Below are 26,160 nucleotides of genomic sequence, written 5' to 3' on the forward strand. Positions count from 1 at the left end.
ATAATCAGCCTTTCAGTGATCTGCTGTGTTAAAGCCATGCAGTTTAGGTTCCATAGTGTCTACACAAACCTGGCCATTGTGCATGAATGTAAAGAAACAAACAAAATGTTAATGTTACAAACATGATCAGATGTGTCCGAAACATAGTCCACCAAAATCCTGTAACAGCTAGCCATGACTATTTTTAAACATGACATGGCATGTAAGCCTACTGGCCAGTTAAGACGTATTGCAGCTGCTACAGTTTCCTGCTGTTACAGAAATTACAGTGGTGCCCCGCAAGACGAATGCCTCGCAAGACGAAAAACTTGCTAGACGAAAGGGTTTTGCGTTTTTTGAGCTGCTTCGCAAGATGAATTTCCCTATGGGCTTGCTTCGCAAGACGAAACGTCTTGCGAGTTCTTGCGAGTTTGTTTCCTTTTTCTTAAAGCCGCTAAGCCGTTAATAGCCGCTAATAGCCGCTAAGCCGCTAATAGCCGTGCTTCATAAGACGAAAAAACCGCAAGACGAAGAGACTCACGGAACGGATTAATTTCGTCTTGCGAGGCACCACTGTATGTGCATATCTGGGACTTTCTACACAGTCCCCAAACTTTCAAAATATTGGCTATTTTTGAGCACATCTTTTACAAGCTGTTCTCATGTTTGTTACAGACATCTTAGACTCATGCTTGGAAGTAAATCTCCTAGAATGTTCTGGTGTGATTTTTTAAAATTTATTGTTATTATTTGAAGAATGGAAGAGTCGATGAGAATTTTTCAGCAGGCAGCTTTGTGGCAAGAAATAAATAAACACAACAACTGCAAAACTGTGTTGTTTTTATTTTGGAACATGCAAAATACAGTCCATGCATCTGCCATTTTGAAAAAAAAACCAAAACCTTTTCATTTCATAGCAGATAAACCCAAAGACGTTTTGGCTATCAACTTCCAATAAATGTTTCAAAATGCTTTACAGTGTAAAGATAATAAGAAATTTAGCAAAATTTCAACAAACCTGTATAAAAAACAGATACAGATAACTTTTTTTTTCATTTCAAGGCGACATGCTGTAATGTAAAGAGTTATAATTTTGTTTTTGTTTTTGTTTTCATAAAAAGTCTTCAACAATACAATTGCTTTAACCTTTACCGGCAAGCCTTTAGGCTACACATGCAAAAAAAATTATTTGAGTTAAAAATCACCAAAACGTGCTATTTTCATTTAAGTACAGTAACTGTAAGTAGTAGCATATCTGAACTCTGTAAAAGTGTCCAGGGAAGGTCATGGAGCTACTGTCCTGGAAGACTCATACTCTGACATACATTTTGGTTTAATCGCTTTCCCATTGTAATAGTCCACCACTTGGTTTGGAACTTCAGCCAAAACACTTTTTGCTAACGCAGCTGGAGATGCCTGCAGGAAATGGCAGAAAATAACAGTTGTTAACACACTTCTACCTAAAACGTGGCCGTTCCACACACATAACCCCATAACCAACAGGGTTGTGATCAGCACAACTATGCTGGCCTTTAAGATGCAGGTTATTCCACTTCAATCTAGCCAAACACCTGTGAGTATATGATTAATGCTGCAAATACAAGGCTTTAACAAGGCTGCCCAGTTTCCCCCCCCCCCCTATGCATATGGGGCTATCTTGTCTACAACAACATCAAGGCCTCTGATGTAGGTAAGGCTATGTTGTCATTTGCTTTGTCTAATCACACTAAGATGGGGTAAAGCACACAAGTCATTTGGCATCCATCTGGTCAGCTGTTTGTGGAGACTGAGGAACTTTGGGTATTATTGCCCCAATCATCACTATGGCATGCAAAGGCCTTATAGTTCTATTGAAGTCTTTGGGGCCTTTGAGCATTAAATGATTTCCCACCATGCTTCTATTTTGCAGTACACTCCACCTGCTTATATTTTTGATTAACGTGCAAAAGGAACTGCATTTCTGCTAGCAGGAGAAACATCAAATACTTCCTGTAGTCTACCCTTATCTGTTATTGTTCTGTTACCTATATGCATGCATTTGGTAACATTTCTGAAATATATAGCATTCGGTTTAATGTATTTGCTGTGGTTTATTGTTCTAGAAGGCTACATGCCTATGGAGTGTTCAGTATTTATGCTTTAAGTTAGTCTTAGCTGCTGCTTTGGTTTCTGTAACAATTTCTATGCGTTATCCAAATTCCGAGTCATTAAGTTTGCATTGTCACAGTAAGCTTTTTCTTATATTAAAAAATGTTTGCCTTTTAGTTTACTGTCAATTTTGGGGGTCGTCTAATACGCCCAGTCGCCTAATACGCCGAAATCTACGGTAGATCCTGGATTTTTGCATAAACTCTGGAAGTCCTGCTAATAGTATAAACACATATGATGGAAAACACACATAAAATTCATAGTATGCTGAATAAACAAGATTAACACATGTACAAGCCTAGGTGGGCCTACTCAGAAGTAAGCCCCCACTGAGTTCATTGGGACACACTCCCAGGTGAGTGGGTGTAAGGTTGCCGCCCCTCTATTTACTTATTTTTAAAGTATTCAAATTTAAAGTTGAAAATACAATACAAAATGAAACAACTGTGCACAATGAACGTTAGATCTGCGATTTTATTTCATTCATACATATGCAAACGCACACTTCGGTTCGAAAGAAATGCAGAAATAAATCCTGCTTGAACCTTCTTTTGAGTCGATGGGATTAACAGTATAGCCTAGAAATCTAGCAGTCTTTAAAAGGTGAATTCTTCATGGCGACAATGGTTACTTTCTTTCTGGGATGAGAGTTGCTCAATGCCAACGTGGCAAACTTCAGAGCTGTGTGACAGAGGACCCTGCCTGCCAGGGCAGCGCTATCTGGCAATACCTTTTCTACGGCTGAATCCCCAGCTACAACCTAGCAAGACGATAATGGCATTTATCTTCTCAAGCTGGAGCTTAATGAGGGGCACGACTCCTCTCACTCGCTCACTGTCTCGCTCCTGTGCAGTTCTGTAGGATGATGGGAGCCTTGAAGGAGCTTTCAAGCATCTGTCTTGTTCTGCTAGATTAAAAGCTCATTGTAATGGCCATCCTTGACCTATTTGGAGCAGCTAATTTCTGTGCACAGATACTGAGGTGGAGACTCGTAGATGTCCACTTCACAAACCACTGAACGGCTCTCCTGCCTTCAGATACTAAAAAGGTAAAGGTAAAGGGACCCCTGACTGTTAGGTCCAGTCGTGGCCGACTCTGGGGTTGCTCATCTTGCTTTACTAGCCGAGGGAGCCGGCGTACAGCTTCCGGGTCATGTGGCCAGCATGACTAAGCCGCTTCTGGCGAACCAGAGCAATGCACGGAAATGCTGTTTGCCTTCCCGCCGGAGCAGTACCTATTTATCTACTTGCACTTTGACGTGCTTTTGAATTGCTAGGTTGGCAGGAGCAGGGACCGAGCAACGGGAGCTCACCCCGTTGCGGGGATTCGAACCGCCGACCTTCTGGTCGGCAAGCCCTAGGCTCTGTGGTTTAACCCATAGCGCCACCCGCGTCCCTTTGCCTTCAGATACTGCTTGACTATAAAACTCCATTCATCCATGACTGTTGGCTGGGACTGATGGGAAATGAAATGCAACAATATCTGAAAGGCACCAGGGGTCAGGAATGTAGGTTCACTCTTACGATTAGGATGCTGTTTTCGTACATCACTGAATCTTAGCCTAAAATCACTTGATCACACCACACTTAAGTAATTCAGTTAGCAGGAATATTGCAGTTTTAGTCCAATCAGATTGGCACTTGCAATTTCAGCCATTCAGCTGGGGATAATTTAAACTCTGTCCAAGTAAGGCGAAACTGGTTTTGCCCGGAAGCATATTTTCAATAAACTGAAAACAGATATAGTAGTACCAATTCATAAATCAGTCTCATTTCAATTCTTTTTACCAAGGAAAACTGTATTTAGTGACAGGAGCCGGACAGTAATATATGAGAATTTCCAAGATATAGCTTGTTAAAGCTGTTGTTTCATAGGTGGCCTAGTAGGGTTGTTAATGTCTAATATACTTGTCTAATAAATACGAACTTTAAACTGAAACTTGACAAAGAAAACTACTGCAGATGTAGGTGTGGGCGAACTGGTTTCTAATAACACGTTTAGTTCTCTGCCTTTCCACATCAGCTTTTTTTTAAAAAAAAAGTCTGCATAAAAATTCATTAGTATTTTAGTGCACAATTCTCTTAATAACAAATATTTTGTATACAATTTTGTCCAACACACACATTTTTTTTGCAAGCAATGATCACCAATATTATGCATATTTCCACGTTATTTCCATTTATATATGTGGCTTCATGTACACTTTACCCTAGTATATGCTTTTTTGTATATATTACTTGGCTAGAGAACTCAGCAATCAATGGTGAGTGGGACTGTTAATTATTAAATCTTAGAAATGGCTTGATACCTCAGAACATCCTCCAGGTTTTGTCCCTTTAAAAAACATCCAAGGCAGAAAGGAAACCAGGTTTTCCTAGCTCAAAACCTGCCGTAGTCAGGATATCTGAGCACTTCTGATTGGTACATCAGAGCTATTTTCCTGCATCGCTAGCACCACAATCCTTGTCTACTCAGAAGTAAGTACCATTGAGTTAAGTGGGACTTATTCCTAAGTCCACTGATCTTGATGGTGTCTACTTAGTTCCAATTCAATATGCATAGGATTGCACTGTTGGTAGAAAGTTGGAAATATATGCACTTGTTTTATGGGCTTGTGACAGTTTCACAAGTAAGTAGAGACAATGGAGTGCACCTCCAGGGGCGGAGTCAAACTGCTGGAGAATCACAGCTCCTGCTGTGGCTGCAGAGACAGGTAACATGCAACTGCTGCCTCCTGTGTTGTTTTTGCTGTGTTGGCAGCACCTATGTGACCTCTCTGGGCAGTGTGTATGGAGGTTCTGGGCGGCCCAGATGATAAGACCTCACTCTCAGCCTCGCTGATGTGGTCCAAAGGAAAACAGAGCAATACATTTGGCTCCAGTTTGGCTGCAGGAGTTACTGGAAGGAGGTGTACAAGATGCCATCTAACCGTCTTAGGGACTCTACTCTGGATTTGTGTAGGGTTTACTCCTTAGCCTCTCGAAGATGGGCAGACAGAGCCTTGCAATTAGTTCCCATATTATTAGACTCTCTGCCCCAAATTTGACTACTGGCTCCGCTCACAAACACCCATATGATTATTTTCTAAAAGACATTGGGGGATACCTCCCAATGGAGGATTGTAAAATCATGACCTTCCAAATCTAATAAATCTGTATTTTTAAATTTTATCCATTCCCAAATCCAACAAATACATGAGGCTTCATAATATAATTTCAGGTCAGGCAGTGTTCTAAAAGACATTGGGGGATACTTCCCAATGGAGGATTCCTCTCCTCGCCCCAAGCAAATACTAGCATAGGAAGAGGGATTTTCCTCGACTGCAGCAGAGAAAGAAAGGATTAGATTCCCTCTCTACACCTGTTCTAATACTATTAATTATCAGTCTTCCCACCACCAACTGACACAATTTGCATTTTTAAAAACCTGACTGTTTGATCCTTAGTTGGGAAAACAGGGGTTGGGGCTCATCAATTTTACAGTCCCTGTACTAAGAAATAACATATTCCAAAAGAGAACACAGCGGAAAGTAATCTTACATGTTTGAAGTTTCTGAATGGCACAAACTGAACAATGTCGCGAAGAACAGGCTCTCCCTTGGGCGATCTCAGGATCCCATCGTCCCCATCCAGCATCTGCATGTCACTGAAATCAGCATTTCCTACTCCAACTATAATGACCGACATGGGGAGATGGGAGGCATGGACAATGGCTTCGCGTGTATCGGCCATGTCTGTGATGACGCCATCCGTCAGAATCAGCAAGATGAAATATTGCTATAGAAGGGTTGAAAAAGAAAGTCAGTATTCCAATCCATTTCCAGCAACTATTTGGCTTCCTAAATCGATGATGCAGAGATTCCCTGGCACTTCTCCCTGGGAATTATGTGTTTTTTTTATTATGCTATGAATAAGTGGGGGAAGAGATCAAATTTTTAAAATAAGTTAAACTGTACATAAACTATGCTTTCACCTACTGGGGATGGGTGAATCTCTCAATTTCTGTTTCTCTTTTTTTCTTATTTTTCTGGTTTTAATTTGAATTTTGCACACTTTCCTATCAGTATGTGATTTTTTTTCTTTAAGTCCTTGTGAAAATTCACCAGCATTTTAATCTGCAGTTTTGCCAAAGATACATGTTTTTGCAAGCAATTTATCCTACTGCAATGCATTCTGTATGCTATTTTTATTTAAATATGCCTTTTATGTACACAAGCATATGCTGCATAGAATTTGAATAGTAATGGGGGATTTGCAACAAGGCAAGATGCCAGGGGTATGAATAGTTGTGACTGATTTTCCCTGATGGACTGATGGTCACCTGGATGACCAATCTAGTTGCTAAACAAGGCGGTATGAACTATTGTAAAGGTGGTAGAAATTACAGGCCATAGCCCTGTTCCATCTAAAGGTAGTCATAACTAACTTTCACTGAAAGCAAAAGGAATGATGTAAATGGAAAAGGTTTCAGTGGGGATTGTGGCCTCCAGGTTATCACTCCTTTGTGGAAGGGGCTGAAGCACATACCAAAAAGTTGGATTGTGCAACTGAAGAGGATGTTAAACTGCTATGCATAGCTGTCAACCGTCCCTTATTTGGCGGGAAAGTCCCTTATCCCAGCGCCGTGTCCCGCTGCTGTCCCTTATTGATGATGTCCCTTAAATTTCCCGGGTTTCAAAGGAAGCAGCTCCTCTCCCTCCCTCCCTGCCGGCCAGAGAGGAGGGAGGCTCCAACTGTGTTGGCTTGGCTGCGTTGCTCACCCAATAAGGAGTCTAAGAACGACTGGGGGGGGGTGGAGCTAGCATGCCTTGTGCGGATCAAATTGGCCGTGTTGCCTGGGGACTCGCTTTTGCTCAGCGCTTCCCAGTGGAGAGGTGACGGTGGTTTTCCTTGCTGCATCCCCTTTGCCGGGTTGCTGCGCTGTGGGAACCACTGAGGCTTTGTTTGGCTGCTGGCTGGGCTTTCTGCCTTTGGCTCGGAGGGGCCAAAGTTGAACATACCTGTGCCCAGAAAATCCCTTATTTTGGTTGCTGATCCCTTATTTTTGAGGCTGCTGGTCCCTTATTTTCAAATCAGTAAGTTGACAGCTATGCTGCTATGTTATCCTAGTTGTTGTTTTTTTAATGGGCTTTTTGCAGTTAGGAAAGTGACATGGAAATGCCCTGGAAAGTGTAGGATGAAGGAAAGTTCGGCAGGAAGATATGCCAACAGCCCCCAAGAAAATCAGAATGAATGCAGTACAAACGCTCATTGTTGTTGCACGGTCTCTTAAACAAATCAGAACAAATGATCAGTAAAAAAGGACAGACATATTCCAACATATTTGTGCAAGCAAATTGGGATGAATGCTGAACAAACAGGTTGTCCATCCTTTAGCTGGAGCTCTGTAGACCAAATGAACGGAACTGGACCATAGATGCATTACAGGCTGCAGAGGTTGTATGAACACAGCTATCTATCTGATTCTATGAAAATACATGTATATTTATTAAGACTATTGTGCCTCATATAATGAAAAGGCACTGTTTCTGCCTTACATACACAAGGCAACATGATGACCAAGTACAACAATGCAAGCCGTTTTCATCAGATAAGAAACTGTTATTGTTTCAATAATTCATTTGCAGTTTATGAAGCATTTCCGTATCCTGCTGCTGTGCTGAAGAAGAATTCTACAAAACAGTGGGTATATCCGGAATCACTGTTCACTACGTCTGTTTGCGGACCACTTCGGCAGCGTTGGACGTTATAAAACAAAGCTTTATGGCTTGTTTTCATCAGATAAGAATCGGACACATTGCTTCTTTCAGAGACTTGCATAGTCTACAAAGACTTTCAGAGACTTATAAGACTTATGTTTATTTGGTTTCCATGTTTTCAAGAGAATCCATCAAGAGTGCACATCTAGTGACTTTCAGAGATTTATAAGATTTCTGTTTATTTGATTTCTCATTTTGTTCAATGTTCCGTATAGACTATATAAAGAGTTTATACAGTGGTGCCTCGCAAGACGAAATTAATTCGTTCCGCAATTCTCTTCGTCTTGCGGTTTTTTCGTCTTGCGATGCACGGTTTCCCATAGGAATGCATTGAAAATCAATTAATGCGTTCCTAGGGAAACCACCTTCAGACCAGGTCCGGGGACAGTCTGTCCCCCGACCTCTTCTGAAGGCTGGGGGGGGGACAGGGGCTTTTCTTTACACTGCCAGCCTTCAGAAGGCTGTTCTGAGGGCTGGCGGTGGGAGGGGAGGCCCTTCTTCCCACCTCCCGCCCCGCAAGCTCCGGGCGGCCGTGCTTCGGGTGACAGGCTGCCGCCCCGAGCCTCGCGCGCCCGGCGGGACCTCCTGCCGGGTGCGCGGGGCTTGCAGGCATTCGCCCGAAGCAAGGGGAGCTCTCCGAAGGGCTCCCCATGCTTCGGGTGACAGGCTGCCGCCCCGAGCCTCGCGCGCCCGGCGGGACCTCCTGCCGGGTGCGCGGGGCTTGCAGGCATTCGCCCGAAGCAAGGGGAGCTCTCCGAAGGGCTCCCCATGCTTCGGGTGACAGGCTGCCGCCCCGAGCCTCGCGCGCCCGGCGGGACCTCCTGCCGGGTGCGCGAGGCTTGCAGGCATTCGCCCGAAGCAAGGGGAGCTCTCCGAAGGGCTCCCCATGCTTCGGGTGACAGGCTGCCGCCCCGAGCCTCGCGCGCCCGGCGGGACCTCCTGCCGGGTGCGCGAGGCTTGCAGGCATTCGCCCGAAGCAAGGGGAGCTCTCCGAAGGGCTCCCCATGCTTCGGGTGACAGGCTGCCGCCCCGAGCCTCGCGCGCCCGGCGGGACCTCCTGCCGGGTGCGCGAGGCTTGCAGGCATTCGCTTGGCCCTTGGCCCCCCCGCTGGACTTCAAAAGAGCTTCGGGAAGTCCAGCGGGGGGCCAAGGGATTCCCTCACCGCCGCCCGCATTTAGAAGCGCTCGGGGAAAGCAGCGCACTTCGCAGCTTTCCCCGAGCGCTTCTAAATGCGGGCGGCGGTGAGGGAATCCCTTGGCCCCCCGCTGGACTTCAAAAGAGCTTCGGGAAGTCCAGCGGGGGGCCAAGGGATTCCCTCACCGCCGCCCGCATTTAGAAGCGCTCGGGGAAAGCAGCGCACTTCGCAGCTTTCCACGAGCACTTCTAAATGCAGGCGGCGGTGAGGGAATCCCTTGGCCCCCCGCTGGACTTCAAAAGAGCTTCGGGAAGTCCAGCGGGGGGCCAAGGGGTTCCCTCACCGCCGCCCGCATTTAGAAGCGCTCGGGGAAAGCAGCGCACTTCGCAGCTTTCCCCGAGCGCTTCTAAATGCGGGCGGCGGTGAGGGAATCCCTTGGCCCCCCGCTGGACTTCAAAAGAGCTTCGGGAAGTCCGGCGGGGGGCCAAGGGATTCCCTCCCAGCCGCCCGCATTTAAAAGCACTCCGGGGAAAGAAGCGAAGTGCGCTGCTTTCCCCGAGCGCTTCTAAATGCGCTGCGCTTCCCCGCTGTCCCAGAGATTTCCCTATGGGCTTTCGTCTTGCGAAGCAAGCCCATAGGGAAATTCGTTTTGCGAAGCGCCTCCAAAACGGAAAACCCTTTCGTCTAGCGGGTTTTCCGTCTTGCGAGGCGTTCGTCTTGCGGGGTACCACTGTATTGATATTGCATTGTTGTACTTGGTCATCGTGTTGCCTTGGATATTACTGATAATTGTTTGCAACACAGGGGTTTAATTGTTTGGTTACTAACATACACAAGAGCACACTATTCCATACTCACTGAATTAAGTGGAAATGGCTTCCCTCTTCCCCCATCCCCATCACTTCTTGGTTCCAGACCAAGTGCCCCAACTAAAATGAACCCTCCAAACGTGCACTGAAAAAGTAGGGGAAACTCATCCCTTTACCATCCCTAGGATAGCAAGTACACACGGGTTGTCAGAGTGTGTTCATGGTCAATTAATCTGTTATGCATTATTGAGGATGCAGTTGACACCCAAGGTCTAGTTTAGCTTTCCAGTCTGCTATGATTCTCACCGATGCCTCCTTACTGTTGCTTTCTTCTGAGGCTGATTTAGCCACCTTCTGAATGATGGGAGCAATGTTTGTAGGCCCATAGAGCTGGAGCTTAGGCAGGCAGTTCTGATACGCTTCGACCACTCCTTGGATCCCTTACATTAAAAAGGGGGAAAGAACAGCAGATAACGTCATGACCAATCATTGAGCAAAATATATTTGGGGCAATGATTCCGTAGAGAGAGCCCTTGTTTCTTCCTCCCCACAAAAAGTTTATTTTGAGTGATTCACGTCATTCCGCTTCCACTATCCTGCCAATTTATTCTGCGCAGCTGTGGCTCTGAAAGGTTTGCTCAAAGCCTATCTCTCTCTCCCCTGCTGACCTGACCTCTTTCAGATGTTATGTCATATATAATTCATGAGCCAGCTTTTCTCCTCGCCAGCAGCATTTAAACGGTGCATTTTGCAGATATTAACCACCCTGAATGATATTAAAACACTTTGCAGCATGCATTAGTTTTCTATACCATAGAGGTCTTAAGATCTGGACACCAGAGGATGTCCACACCTTCAGCTCTGTAGATTTGAATGATTAGATGATAATAACTTTCTCTCTTGCTGCTTATAGCCAAATGTTTACTTGCAGTGAACCAGAGTGCAACAGACTGTGCCTTTTCTAAAGATCCATATTTCTTATATCTGGATTCCAGAAAAAAACATATCTGGAATCCTATTAAAATATTTATCCACCATTTGCGTAATTAATTTAAAATGTTCATATCCAACCTGGCTAGCATGGCAAGGTGACTCGTATTTAAAACGCCGCCCATGTTTTATACCAAGTCAGACCACTGGCCTATTTAGTTCAGTATTTTCTACTGTGAACCAGGGCTAGGGGAGACCTGGGGTACCCCAAAAGTCATGGGGATCCAGTTATCATCATCCCTGACCACTGACCATGCTAGCTGGGATTGATGGGAATCTGGAGGACTACAGACCCCCACCCTAAGACTACACTGCCTTGGTAGTGGGTCTCTGGGTTTTCAGACACTGGTTGTTCCCCAGATGTCAGGGACCATGCTGAGGTGGAATGGTGAGAGCCACCCCCTCCTCCTGATCCTGAATCTTCCCAGGAGCAGGAGGACAGGATAGATTTAGAACAGTGGTCTGCAGAGGGGCACAGTTCAGAAGGCAGAAGCTGGGAAGCACTGGATGGGGAACAGCTAGGAGAAGAAACACTAGAAGGGAGAAAGTTAACAGATTCACAGTCTCTGGATAGTATTCATGCCCCCTTCTCCAAAGTTATGGAGAGCTCAGAAAGTGTTAGAACAGAAAACACAGAGGCTACAAACTCAGATTACAAGACGTAGGAGTGACATAGATTAATAGGGATGGAGGGGGGAGTGACCCTTAATTAGGAGCACCGCCATCCTGGGTAGATGCTTTCTTTTGTCCCTCACTGTGTTTATTAAAGAAACTAACTGGTAAGAATTTCCTTTTGTTTGATCTGCTCATTTATGGCCAAGGGGGAGCAAGCCGATTCCCTGAAGCCTGACTCCAGCTATACATGAAGGTGCCAGGCCTTCAATCTGCAGCCTTTTCTACATGTGGCACTGCCTCATTTCATCTGTTTAAATTGAGTTTTAGACCACAAGCTATTTCCCCTTAGCTAACTGGTTCAGAGGTTCCCCAACTTCTTTGGACCAGTGGGCATATTTGTAAACCAGAGACGTTGTTGTGGGGCACCATACATTGCACCCAAGCATACACTGCAACCTATAATGCTAGCTCCAATTAAATGCTTCTTTCCAGGATAATTTCACTGAGGTGGAAGGGACCCTGTGGAAGGCCAAGGAAAGTGCATTCGCCATATGGCCATTCCCTGCACTAGCTGATCAAAAGGAAGATTAAATCATAGTGGAAAGAGGGGATTTCCATTTCATTTCATTTCACTTTTAATTTGCATACCACCTTTATATATTACTATACACAAGGCGGTTTACAAGCTGAAGAAACATCAGAATATACAACAAAGATCACAGGCCATCGAACAATCTGATCCCATACAAAAAAAAAGTCAAAATAAAAACCTAACTTTAAAATTAACAACTTATATCAAATAAAGCAATATTCAATAATCCAGTATAATATACTGGGACATGTAAAATGAAATACCAGCAAATGATAATTACACAGAAATTCACTCTTAGCAATTACAACAAATAATTACTAACCTATAATCAATAAAAAGAACAGCAAGTCCGAATGCATAAAATACCAGAATGCATACAAGACCATGTAAAAGGATCAAATAGAGGAACAAGACACACAACTTATATAATTATTAGTATTTTTTTTAAAAAAAAACATTAACCCCTCCCACTCTTTCACTAGAAGGAATCTAACAACTATAACTGTGTCTCCGTGACTCACATAGCATGTCCTATTATTTCTCAGAAGATAATGTAAACAATTAACAGGCACAAAAATGACACGGTCTATAGCCAAATATATGTTACATCAGACACATCAGTCTCTTTGCCGTAACAAAATGATTACCTGCACATTCTGGGTTGTCTTCATTAAAGTTGATTGCAAAATCATGAGAGACCTATGGGCAACCCCCCAAAAAAATTAAATAACATTTTAGTTCAGAAAAGTGACTCAGGTTTTTCCTGCAGCAGATGGAGAATTCACACAGGCTGTCCCTATATAGACAGTCACTGAAAATTGTTTAAAGGAACCTTTTATTTTTCATTTGAGTGTATTTAATTATCACACTGCCTCATACTTGTGGAATTTGTGTCATACATCTAGATTGCATGACTTGCTTTGATTGGAAAAGACAGCCAAATTAATGGTGGTCATTATTATTATGTTCATTACTTTCCCAGTTTCAGACAAGCTAATTCCATTGTGCATGTGTGAACATATGTGGAAGTAATTAAACTTTGGCTTAAAAGTGTATGTGACCAAACTTAACATTTCTTTAAATGCTTGTGGGCATAATTTTCACTCATACTACTAAGCACTTAATTGTACTATTTCAAGTGTATATCTTCCCAACAACGTATCAAGAGAAAAATGAATCAAATTTAATGTTCAAATATCATTCCCCCCCCCCCCCCCGCTTTTGCAAATCTATGCCTGTTTGAATTTCTAGCATCTTATTTGTCTTATACTTCATTCACTTCAAGTAATGTTAGGAAAAGCACAACCATGTATTTCCCCTGTAATTGCAAACAAAGCATGTCAGTGAGCGTGTTGGATGACTTTGCCATTACGTTTAGAAAGAGCCGCAAAGAGCATAATTCATCCTGCGCTGTGTTATTCCATTAAGGTTGTAAGTCAAAACAATATTATTGGCAGCTATAAACAGAATATCCAGTCACCCAGTCCAGTTCAGACATCACATTAAAGCAGGTGTCATACTAAAGCATTTTAGCATGATGAGATGAAGTAGAAGCAAGCCTTGGGCATGTGTGCTCTCCTCTTCTCCTCTGATGTGAAGTGAGGGGGTAAGAAACATTCCCTTCTGATTTTAACCGCAGCTTAGCTTGTCATCCAATGGTTAATAGTAACCATGGTTTGTTGGTTTGTTAAAACCAGCCTCATAACCCGCAATCCATATTTCCAATGCTCTACTCAACCACAATTTATCAGATTTGGCCAACATGACAAGCAGTTATTCTAAGCTGAAGATTTCCCCCTTGCAACCACACTGGAGGGATAAATTGGAGTGCACAAGCTCAAACCTTACTGCAGCTCATTGACATTGGGCTAAACTATGGCTTGGCCTGATGTCCAAAATGGGCCAATATACTGTATGTCCCCAGTAAGGACACTTCCATAAGCACTTTTCTAGCCTAGTAACTTCAGCTGTCTAATCATACTAAAAATGGATATTCATATTTCTTTATTTTCTATTGTTCTAGTTTATGCAATACCCCCCCACACCCTTTCACACAATGACCACCTTTGGGCTGGTTCTCAGACGCCATTCTTGAATCATAAACCATATTGCTTCGGTTCAAATGCATTCGCACCGCAAAGAAGAAGAAAGATTCCTCTGAGCAATTACATTAATCCTACCCCTTTGAAGCATTTGACACCCAGTCTCGATGCCAAATGTATTTTCTAAAAATAAGATTTGTCACAACAGGAGGGGGAACCGAGTGGCATGGGAACCCTGAAATATGGTAATATTCTGTGAAGAGCCAGAGGCCTTCAAATTATCTTCATTGGCAGAACGTTTAGGACTCACAATTATGCACACAGCAATATAGCATGCACAGAGAGCTTCAGAGCTGCAAGAATCTTGGGGAACTCTAAAACTGCTTGGTGATCTCCCCCAGAGCCTTCAAAATCCTTTCTCAACTTGTATGTCTTTTCTCCAGCAATCTACCCACCAAGAGAATGAGGAAGATTCACCTGTACACCTACTTTATAGTCCGGAGGTATCCTGGCTCCAAAACCGTAGACTGGGAACATTTTGTCGCTGAAATCAAAAGGAAAACAAGGATGCGCTGTTATACTAAGCCCTTTTCATTTATTCACAAGAATATCTCGGTGCAAAAAGAAGGCTTGAAATAAGAACATTAGAAAAGGCCTGCTGCCTCAGGTCAAAGGCTCATCATCCTGGCACACTCCTCCATTGTCTCCTGAGACAGATGGATGCCAACTCTAGTGTGTAAATGCTACCCTTAAAGGTAAAGGTACCCCTGACCATTAGGTCCAATCGTGACCAACTCTGGGGTTGCGGTGCTCATCTCGCTTTATTGGCCGAGGGAGCCGGTGTACAGCTTCCGGGTCATGTGGCCAGCATGACTAAGCCACTTCTGACGAACCAGAGCAGCGCACGGTAACGCCGTTTACTTTCCTGCCAGAGCGGTACCTATTTATCTATTTGCACTTTGACATGCTCTCGAATTGCTAGGTTGACAGGAGCAGGGACCAAGCAACGGGAGCTCACCCCGTCACGGGGATTCAAACCCCCGACCTTCTGATCGGCAAGTCCTAGGCTCTGTGGTTTAACCCACAGCGCCACCCACATCCCATGCTACCCTATCAATACCCACCCAATAGAATACAGTGGCTCCTTCTCATTGTGTTTTCTGCATGGATCACAACAAACGCAGTGCGTTGTTGCCTTGTCCTGCACCATATTAGCAATCAGTCTCAGAAATACGGGTTAGCATATTTTACATGGTGGTGATAGTCCCATCCCCCTTCAACAAGGGCTGTCAAAAGCAAAGTAGGTGATGCAACTTTAATTTTATGTTAATTGCCTGCTGATTGCCTATGCTGATTAAACGGTGGTAGAAGTAGGGAAGCCCTGTTTAATAATTAGGAATTGATATGCAAAAATATTCAGGAGACTAAGAAATCAGAACAACAACAACAAAGATTAAAAGGACTGAAAACTCTGCTCTACCAAAGAGGAATCAGAATTGGATTTAGAAACACCCTCCTCCTTTTCTTTATCTAAAGGGCAAGAGGAATCAGTTAGAATAGTTCAGGATACTGTTCTGCCCACAATTACATGCACATCTCTGTGTGCAGAACTGTGTATGCTACTGTAACCTTGGTATAATACCATGGGCCACAATATCTCACTCTACTCACTAATCCTATGATTGAAAACAAACAATAAAGGTGGTATTCAACTAAGGTTTACTCAGAGTAGAGCTGCTGAAATCAGTGACCCCAACCTAGCCATGTTCTACTCTGAGTAAAAACTAGTTGTGTAGTAAACTACATATCCAGAAGTTTCTGGTACCCTTTGATATGCGTAAAGGTTCTGAAGCCTTTACACCACCATATAGGTTTCATAATAATTTGCATTTTAAGACGGCAAATGGCCCTGCTCTTTTGTTAAATCTAGTAAAAGTTGCTCATCTTCTGTATCCTAGGTAAAGGTAAAGGGACCCCTGACCATTAGGTCCAGTTGTGGCCGACTCTGGGGTTGCGGTGCTCATCTAGCTTTACTGGCCGTGGGAGCTTCCGGGGCATGTGGCCAGCATGACAAAGCCGTTTCTGGCGAACCAGAGCAGCGCACGGAAACGCCGTTTACCTTCCTGCCAGAGCGGTACATATTTATCTACTTGCACTTTGATGTGCTTTTGAACTGCTAGGTTGGCAGGAGCAGGGACTGAGCAACGGGAGCTCACCCCGTCGTGGGGATTCGAACCGCCAACCTTCTGATCAGCAAGTCCTAGGCTCTGTGGTTTAACCCACAGTGCCACCCGCATCCCTTCTGTATCCTATTACCTACTAATTTCCTTTAACTCAGGTGTAGGGGACCTTTGGCCCCCCAGATGTTGCTGAACTACAACTTCCCCCATCCCCAGTAATTATAACTCCCAAATGGTAAACAAAGTCCCTTAACTCCTGTTTACCTTCCAGCATATTTGTGTGGATACTAACATTGCGTTTCAAGAAACTTCTTCTAAAATGCATAGTAGATTTCAAGTGCAAAGGCTTATGTTCATTATTACATAACCAAATACACTGGTGGGCCTTGGAAAACTACAGTAAGATAGTAGAATCGGTGTGTGTGTGTGTTTTTACAAGATCACATGATAAATGTTTAAAAAACAGATTAAAATATATGCACCTACTTTAATGACTGCCAGTTTTACATTCCACACCCCACCCCTACAAATTAATCCCGAGGTGCCTTGGGGAAGTGGAATCTGCTGACTATGAAAAAATGTGTGTCTATAATTGAGCTTTTAAGTGCACGGGGATGCAAAATGCAAGTGCGCTACCTACAAGAGGAATAATTAATGAACATGGGGAATACGCATGCCCTGAAGCTAACTTCTGAAAGGCATCTATGAGTGAATTAACCAGCCAAGCTAAATCTAAATACTAAACCCATAAATTTCACTGATCAACATTAAAAGAAGCTGCTCCGGCAAAACTCACGCCCGCTCCCCACAACTCCACGAAACGAGTTCTCAGATGTGTAGGCTAAGCACAAAGATGCAGTAAGCATCTATTTTTAAGACAACCATCAAAGCTTAGGAGTAAATGAGGGAGGGACAAAGACAGGGAGGTGCCTTATACTGCTCCGCGATTGGGCCATATAGCTCAGTATTCGTTATATTGCCCAGGCTAGCCAATGGGGTAGACAATTGTTATTGTGGTATCATGGGGCAGCCAATTGTTTTAGACCAGGAGCGGCCAACTCCCAAGAGACTGCGATCTATTCACAGAGTTGAAGACTGGAAGTGATCAAAGTTCAGGTCAAAGTTGTTGAGGAAGGAGGTAAAATGTTGAGGGTTTTTTTAGGGGAGCCACAGTTGTTCAGCTTCTTTGGGGAGAGCCAATGACCTAGCAGATCACGTCCAGTGATCTACCAGTAGATCACGGTCTACCTGTTGGATATGCCTGATTAGGGAAGCTTTTAATGTTTAATAGGTTATTGTATTTTAATATTCTGTTGGAAACCCAGCCAGATGGACGGGGTATGTATGTATGTATGTATGTATGTATGTATGTATAAATAAATAGACAGACAGACTAATACTTGAACTAGGATAATAGGAGAGAGGGTCTCTTAAGTGGTAGTCCCCCATTTGTGGAATGCTCTTCCTAGTGAGGTGCACCTGGATCCATCATTGTTAAATTTCAGGAGAAATCTGAAAACAGTTCTGTTTGCAGCTGAATAACACTGTTCCTAGAAACCCCGATATAACTGGATGCAAAGTTGTTAATGCTGTTTGTAGGATGTTTTAACTGCAACTGCTTATAGGTGTTTTTAACTGTAATTCTTTTTAGAATGTTTTGACTGTTTTAGAATATTTCTGCTTTGCATTCATTTTAACTTGTAGGTGTTTGCCACTCTGCGCTCCTTTGAGAGGAAAGCTGGGTAGAAACTGAATCCATCCATCTATCCACAGAATAGGTTAAAACACAAATAGCTACTTAGGATAATGTGTTGCAATAGGACATACAGCATGATGCTTTAACCAAATTCAAGCTGATAGTGTATCATATTTAGGGCCACATGTTAAAATGGCACTTTCATTTAAACGTTATTTAAACATAAAGCTTCATGCACACGTTTGCTAAGCTGGGAACACTGATTAAGCCTGCAGTCCTATTTATATACCTGGGAGTAGGTTTCATTGAATTCAGTAGAACTTCTGAGTAGACCCACCTAGGACATTGTGGCATTCTTTCATTGCACCCACTTTGTAGATACAGTGAAACCTCGGTTCCTGAATGCCTCCGTTTTGAGATTTTTCGGCTCCCAAATGCCGAAAACCTGGAAATAACTGCTCCAGTTTTCAAATGATTTTCGGAAGCCAAACGGAGGTTGTCGAATGTTTTGGAAGTCGAATGGTCCCTTCAGGAACGGATTACGTTCAACAACAGTGGTTTGACTGTACAGTGGTACCTCAGGTTACATACGCTTCAGGTTACATACTTCGCTAACCCAGAAATATTACCTCGGGTTAAGAACTTTGCTTCAGGATAAGAACAGAAATTGTGCTCCAGCGGTGCGGCGGCAGCAGGAGGCCCCATTAGCTAAAGTGGTGCTTTAGGTTAAGAACAGTTTCAGGTTAAGAACGGACCTCCGGAACGAATTAAGTGCTTAACCTGAGGTACCACTGTATAACAAATCAATGTTACTGCCACTATTTTTCTTATTCGAAACTTAGTTTACAATCTGAAGGGCTTGCTGGTAGTAGCTTAAAAGGAAAGACTAAATTGCGAGTCAACTTCCAAGGAAGGTGCAATGGTCACAGGGGAGATGCAAAGTCACGAAGGCACGGGAAACTTCATTTCTTCTTTGCACTCCCCACCCACAGCCAGAAGCATTGCTTGTTTCATGAATTCTAAACTCGAGAACTTTCCTATTGACTGGAAATGCAATTCCTGGGATTATAAGGAGAATTGATGCCATGTGACTGTGGGGAAAGGATGGAGGAAGGAGGCAGTCAATAGTAATCATTTCTTATCCCTGCTCTTTGCTGGCACTCATATAATCGGTCGTTCTCCGGGGATTTCATTCCAATTTGCAGAAGTTCCATTTATGCTCCTCTAGCAGAGTTCCACTCAACTCTTTCACTTGCCTTTGAAAAAAGGTTTCATTACCATGCAAATAGCAATCCTTTGAAGCTGCCTAATTACTGCACCCTGTCGTGTAATACATGGAATACAACAGTAAACTCCTCGAGAATGATCTAGAAGGCATTATTAGCATCAGGGCTGACAAGGCACTCCCTGTCAACTTGACAGCCGACATTTCAGACTGGTAAATAGGTTCTGGGTACCACATACCACAAGGTCCTGTGTGAGTGCCTGGAGGTGGTTGGAGGATGGATGGCGGCTAACAGATTGATGTTGAATCCTGACAAGACTGAAGTACTGTTTTGGGGGGACGGGGTGGGCAGGTGTGGGGGACTCCCTGGTCCTGAATGGGGTAACTGTGCCCCTGAAGGACCAGGTGTGTAGCCTGGGAGTCATTCTGGACTCACAGCTGTCCATGGAGACGCAGGTCAATTCTGTGTCCAGGGCAGCTGTTTATCAGCTCTGTCTGGTACGCAGGCTTAGACACTACCTGCCTGCGGACTGTCTTGCCAGAGTGGTGCATGATCTAGTTATCTCCCGCTTGGACTACTGCAATGTGCTCTATGTGGGGCTACCTTTGCAGGTGACCCGGAAACTGCAATTAATCCAGAATGCAGCAGCTAGACTGGTGACTGGGAGTGGCCGCAGGAACCACATAACACTGGTCCTGAGAGATCTGCATTGGCTCCCAGTACGTTTCCAAGCACAATTCAAAGTGTTAGTGCTGACCTTTAAAGCCCTAAACAGCCTCGGTCCTGTATACCTGAAGGAGCATTTCCACCCCATTGTTCAGCCCGGACACTGAGGTCCAGCACTGAGGGCCTTCTGGTGGTTCCCTCATTGCGAGAAGTGAGGTTACAGGGAACCAGACAGAGGGCCTTCTTGGTAGTGGCACCACCCCTGTGGAATGCCCTCCCTTCAGATGCGAAGGAAATAATCAGCCATCTTCTTTTTAAAAGACATCTGAAGGCAGCCCTGTTTAGGGAAATTTTTAATATTTAATGCTGTATTGTTTTTAACACTTGATTGGAAGCCGCCCAGAGTGGCTGGGGGAACTCAGCCAGATGGGAGGGGTATAAATAAATAAATAAATAAATAAATAAATAAATAAATAAAAACAACAACAATAATAATAATTACATATGACCAGGGGCAGCCGATCCTGTTGCGTTGCCTGAGGTGAAATGGGAAGGTGAGGCCCTGCGACTCTGCTCCCCCCTTGCCACCCCCACGAAGCCTCAGTTAATGGGGTGACATGGAGGAACCTTCCGAGTTCTGGTGAGTTCTCCTGAGATTTCACTGGGTTCTCGTGAGATTTTGCCAGATTCTGGAAGCCACTTTTCTTTGCTTCTCCAGCAGTGCCGGAGGCAGCCATGTTGCACCCCTTGGGTTCTGCTGCCCAAGGCAGCTGCCTCAGTCTGCATCATGGAGGGCCGGCCATGTAAACGACAAGTCACCTCTACATGTTTCAAGACCACTTGGAAAATAACATTTTTTTCACACCGAAGAGGTAAGCAGATAGAAGCTCTGATACTCAACCAAGGATCCAAATGATCAGTGGGATTTCTCTGTATAGTGGTACCTCAGGTTACATAAGCTTCAGGTTACAGACGCTTCAGGTTACAGACTCCGCTAACCCAGAAATAGTACCTCAGGTTAAGAACTTTGTTTCAGGATGAGAACACAAATCGTGCGGCGGCAGCGGGAGGCCCCATTAGCTAAAGTGGTGCTTCAGGTTAAGAACCGTTTCAGGTTAAGAACGGACCTCCAGTACAAATTAAGTTCTTAACCCGAGGTACCACTGTACATTTTTCTTGCCATTCTGTGGAATCTATATGTTTTGCATAAATGACTCAGGGTGCCTTCAGAGTGTCACTGTTTTGCCGGAGAGATTTAAGCACATACCATAACTTATCGAGTTTGTGGAGTTAAAGTGGGTTCAAGAACTGTCGCCGTACTGCAACAAATCTGCTTTTAAAAAAAGAATCAGACTTTTTGTGTTTTGGAATGTGAAGGGGAATGAATGCATGATTAACAGGAAGCTGTATAAACACCCTGCAGACTCAGGGTTGCACTAAAGCTTGCAGCACTTAACCACCAGCTTTGACATATTATTTGAACGCTGTGCTGTAGAAACGACTCTGAAAGAAATGTGGTTATCTTTTCACCTGTCATAGTCTTGGCAGATCTCCCCAACAGCTACCAGTGCCTTCAAGTATTCGTTCGGCTGATAGGGGTGGATATAGTGGAGTGAACAGCTGTTCCGGGGATCGCCGTTTGAGGCTGTAAAATCTATAGCTACCTGGAAAAGAATGGAGGGGGAAACAAGATATACTGTATAGCTTCTCTGCCATGTGCTTCCGTCTTCCTTTTCACGCTTCCCTAAATCTGCCTCTGACTGTAGACCCAGGACAGGTTACAAATCACAAAAAGCAAAACCAGCATCAATAAAACTCACACAGCATACCAAAAAAGCAGCAACATTTAAAAGCAACATTTTTTTAATTTTTACTATATATTTTTGTAGCCCGTCTTTCCACTAGACATGCGCAAGGCACTGGGGGGCGGGGAGGAGTGGGCAGGAGGAAATAAATTCACAATGAAACATAAAAACAGCAAACGGCAACAAAACAGCAATACAGATCCAGAATTGACATCAGCCAAAATATAGTAGAGAATATGACTTAGGATTTCCAAAAGGTCCAAGGCCTATTGAAAGAAGATCTTAAGAACCGTACTGTATTCAGCATGAATAGACATCATGTTCAATTCACTCTCAGAGGAGTTATCTGAGGTAGATCACTTTCCTCTGAATAAACAGAGAACTGAGATTGTAAGGTGGCGACTTCCTTTCCCCTCTAAGGCACTACTTGGCTTGTTTCCCTGAGGAATGCGGTGTAGTAAATGTTTTGGGACTACAACTCCCATCATCCCTAGCTAAAAGGACCAGTGGTCAGGGATGATGGGAGTTGTAGTCCCAAAACATCTGGCAGGCCTAGTTTGCCTATGCCTGATCAAGGGTATAGATGGGTAGGGATTGGGCTTTGGGAACATCACTATTCAAGGACACTCATCCCAATTTCACCCCACTCCCACACCAACTTTCTACAAAGGGTAGCTAAGGAAAGATAGGGGGCCAAGGGTTGAACATGGATGGGTCAGGATAGGCAGTCCAATTACACAAACTGAAGCAGAGCTGGAGACCATACTGCCCTCCCCAGCCAAGCACACAGACACACAATGGAGATATCCTAACAGAGCAAATGCAGGAGGACAAAATAATCACATATACTCCAGGTGAAGCCTTCTAGAACAGCAGCTACGGGAGCTCATCATCAATGATCAGAGGGGAAGGCACCTCTAACCCCCCGGGAAATTTAGTGCTGCCAAAAATGCTTCTCCATCTTTCCAACTAATTTCCAAAGCAAACTGCAAATGCCGGCAAATCTCAGCATGCTTAAAGTAAATCACATTATTTGTTTCAAGAAACACACCGTCTCTTCCAATTATATTACAATGTTCATTTGTTTAATTATAAGCTCAAAGCATGCAGAGCTTAATTTAATCCCCCACACTCAGGTGCTTTCAGGTTCACACATCTGTCTAACATAAAATCGCTGCAAAATTAAAATGTTCTACATTGGGGGTATGTGTGTGTCTATCTGTGTGTGTCTATCTATATATACATATATCTCCACACACACACACACACACACACACACACACACACACACACTCCAAGCAGTGTCATATGCCTACATTCATTTCATTCTCGCTGCTCAAACTTTATTATGATTACTATAAAACTAATAATTGGTATTTCACTTTCCATACCCAAATAATTTCATAAGCTAATTAACCGCTCCTCATTTCTTTTACCAGATGGGAGAGAGCTTGAAGGTGAGCCAGGAGGCAGAATTAAAATTTGAGCTTTGAACAAATTTTGATACACCATGCCCTCGTTTCTGAGAGACGAGAGTCATCTGGCAGTAAAAAAAAACAAAAAAAAAGGTAAAAATAAAGCTTTACTTAACCTTTTATAGAGCCCACGGTTTCTCTTTTTGGAAATGTCTTAGTGTTTTTCTAGATCACTGAAAATGGGATTGTGTCATCGTGGAGTCTCCTCAGTGAACCAGGACAAACATGCAAGACAAACGGGATGATCGTATGAACTGAAATAATAAAAATGTAATGGAAGTTTAAAAGGAGGGGGGGGGGTTAGTCACACAAAGAGTGAAGAAGTTTCTACCTGAAGACAAAAAAAATACCAGCTGGAAAGTATAGAGGAAGGAGAGTTGGTGGTTGTCAGCCAAGTCTCACAAGGCAAAGATGTCATAGGTAAAGGGACCCCTGACCATTAGGTCCAGTCGTGACCAACTCTGGGGTTGTGGCGCTCATCTTCCTTTATTGCCCGAGGGAGTCGGCGTACAGCTTCCTGGTAATGTGGCCAGCATGACTAAGCTGCTTCTGGTGAACCAGAGCAGTGCACGGAAACACCGTTTACCTTCCCGCTGGAGCCGTACCTATTTATCTACTTGCACTTTGACGTGCTTTCGAACTGCTAGGTAGGCAGGAGCAGGGACTGAGCAATGGGAGCTCACCCTGTTGCGGGGATTCGAACCGCCAACCTTCTGATCAGCAAGTCCTAGGCTCTGTGGTTTAACCCACAGCGCCACCCGCGTCCCCTAAAAATGTCATAAGCAAGGCCTTATCTGAAGATTGTAGTGTATGGAGGTATGGATATACAGTGGTACCTCGGGTTACAGACACTTCAGGTTATAGACTCCGCTAACCCAGAAATAGTACTTCGGGTTAAGAACTTTGCTTCAGGATGAGAACAGAAATTGTGCTCCGGTGGCGCGGCGGCAGTGGGAGGCCCCATTAGCTAAAGTGGTGCTTCAGGTTAAGAACAGTTTCAGGTTAAGAACGGAGCTCCGGAACGAATTAAGTACTTAACCTGAGGTACCACTGTGTGTGTGTGTGTGTGTGTGTGTATACAACCCCCCCTTAAAACGGGTCACCCACCTTTTGCAGCCAGGAGGTAGTGCACTTTGAATTTTGAGAGAGTGCTGGAGGTGCCAGTCACAAAACCATAACATAACACTTAATGCCTGCCATGGGGGCAGGAGGAGGAGACGTGGAAGCCCTTGACTCTTGCACCTGTTCTTATCTCTCCAATCCCGTAGCTTCTCCTGCCTCTGACTCTCCTCTCCTGGAAGTTACAGGCTCCCGTCAGATCACTGATCCCTTCTTCCCAGTCAGTCAGTCAGTCAGTCTGTCAGTCTCTAGCCCCACTTCTTCTGCTGCCCACTCATCAGTATCCAGCCACCACTCCTCTGTGCCCAGCAGATGGGCACAAAGGTCATCTCTCAGTTTCTCAATTTCCCAGTCTTAAGTTCAGTTCCCCATGTCTCTACATCAGTTTGCTTTCTTAAAAAAAGTAAAAAGGGGTCCTCGTGAAAATTTATCAGCATTTTTGTTTGAATTTCTCCTTACACATTTTTGCATGTGATTTTTCCTGATAGAAACAGCTATCCCCCCTACTAAAATGCATCTTTGAATGTTACTGTTGTAAATATATGCATTTGCAGGCACACTTTATACCCTGGGTATTTGCATTTTTGTATACCTTTCATGGGTGGAAAACTGTATTGCAAAATTTGGAGAAGTACGAGTCTGTTTTGCTTCAAATGTTTTTTCGGAAAGTGCAAATTAGGTACGTTCCCCATTAAACGTGAAATTAATCTCCCTTGTGAAAAAGGGCTTCTGCTTGCACAAACTGAGTCAAGTCAATTTTTTGCAGCTCCTCCCCTGCCTACTGCAGCGCTCCATGTCATATCTCATTCTACTGTAGAGCGTCTCCCAATCCCCGGGAGCCGGATGGGGTGGATAGGTGAAAATCAGGTACCCCAACATTTGTGAGTGGATGCACTTTAAAGTAAGGAAGAGCCAACAGTGGACACAACCCACAAAGTGTTATCCGGTCTGGGCACATCACGTTAGGTTTATGGGCAACTGATTCCCTCCCTTGAATTGAATCAGAATTGAATCATATTTCCATTGTACTCAAAAGAGCTACATGGAAACTCCAGCTATGTGAGCTATGAGATTACCGTATTTTTCGCACCATAGGACGCACCAGACAATAGGACGCACTTTGTTTTAGAGGGGGGAGAACAAGAAAAAAAAATTCTCCCCCTCTCTGCCCAGCACCCCTTCAGCAAAGCGGCAGGAGGCGCTGCGCAGAGAGGGGGAGAACTTTCCTCCTCTTGTTTTCCCACTCTAAAACAAGGTGCCGTTTAAGGTGCGTTCAGGCGGCTACCTTGGAAGCCTGGAGAGCAAGAGGGGTCGGTGTGCACTGACCCCTCTCGCTCTCCAGGCTTCAGGTTCCTTTCGACCTGCTCTTTGGGGCTGGCGGGGGGAAGCCCACCACCAGCCCCAAAGAGCAGGTCAGGGAGCAGCAGAAAGGCGCAGCGGAGAGGCTCCTGCCATAGCCGCGCGTCACCTCTCCAGCCGGGAGAGGGTCGCGGGGCTATGGCTTCTTTAGCCCCATGCGCACTCTCCCGGCTGCAGAGGTGACGCACGGCTATAGAGGCTCCTGCCATAGCCACACGTCACCTCTCCAGCCAGGAGAGGATTGCGGGGGGCTGCTTTAGCCCCGCACGCGCTCTCCCGGCTGGAGAGGTGACACGGGGCTGTAGAGGTTCCTGCCATAACCGCGCATCACCTCTCCAGCCGGGAGAGGGTCGCGGGGCTATGGCGTCTTCGCTCCATAGGACGCACACACATTTCCCCTTCATTTTTGAAGGGGAAAAAGTGTGTCCTATAGAGCGGAAAATACAGTATTTCTCTTTGGCGTCTAATGCAATGCCACCCAATTGCCCTGGTCAGCACAGATCCAGATTCAAAGAACATTTGTTAACATTTTTGCATAGAGGCCTCCTGCCCTCAAAGGGATGGC

The 26,160-nt window shown here is 44.5% G+C and overlaps 1 protein-coding gene across 6 annotated transcripts in view; it reads right to left on the minus strand.

Moving 5' to 3' along the window:
* Positions 1-802: 802 nt before the first annotated feature.
* The window catches only part of CPNE4 (copine 4), a 255,178-nt gene continuing 229,820 nt past the window's right edge, over positions 803-26,160 (minus strand). For 4 of the 6 annotated variants that reach the window (XM_083468249.1, XM_083468250.1, XM_083468247.1 and 1 more), the window contains 6 exons: positions 21,368-21,501; positions 14,547-14,613; positions 12,675-12,726; positions 10,137-10,270; positions 5,667-5,903; positions 803-1,395 (listed from right to left, as the gene is read on the minus strand). In XM_083468249.1, coding sequence (XP_083324375.1) covers positions 1,264-1,395; positions 5,667-5,903; positions 10,137-10,270; positions 12,675-12,726; positions 14,547-14,613; positions 21,368-21,501 — 756 coding nt within the window. In that variant the 3' untranslated portion in view covers positions 803-1,263. The remainder of the gene's footprint in view (positions 1,396-5,666; positions 5,904-10,136; positions 10,271-12,674; positions 12,727-14,546; positions 14,614-21,367; positions 21,502-26,160) is intronic. The other 2 variants (XM_083468252.1, XM_083468251.1) reach the window with 1 other exon arrangement.

The sequence above is a fragment of the Podarcis liolepis genome (genome assembly GCF_965112155.1).
Source record: "Podarcis liolepis genome assembly, chromosome: 12".
NCBI classification, from domain to species: Eukaryota; Metazoa; Chordata; class Lepidosauria; order Squamata; family Lacertidae; genus Podarcis; species Podarcis liolepis.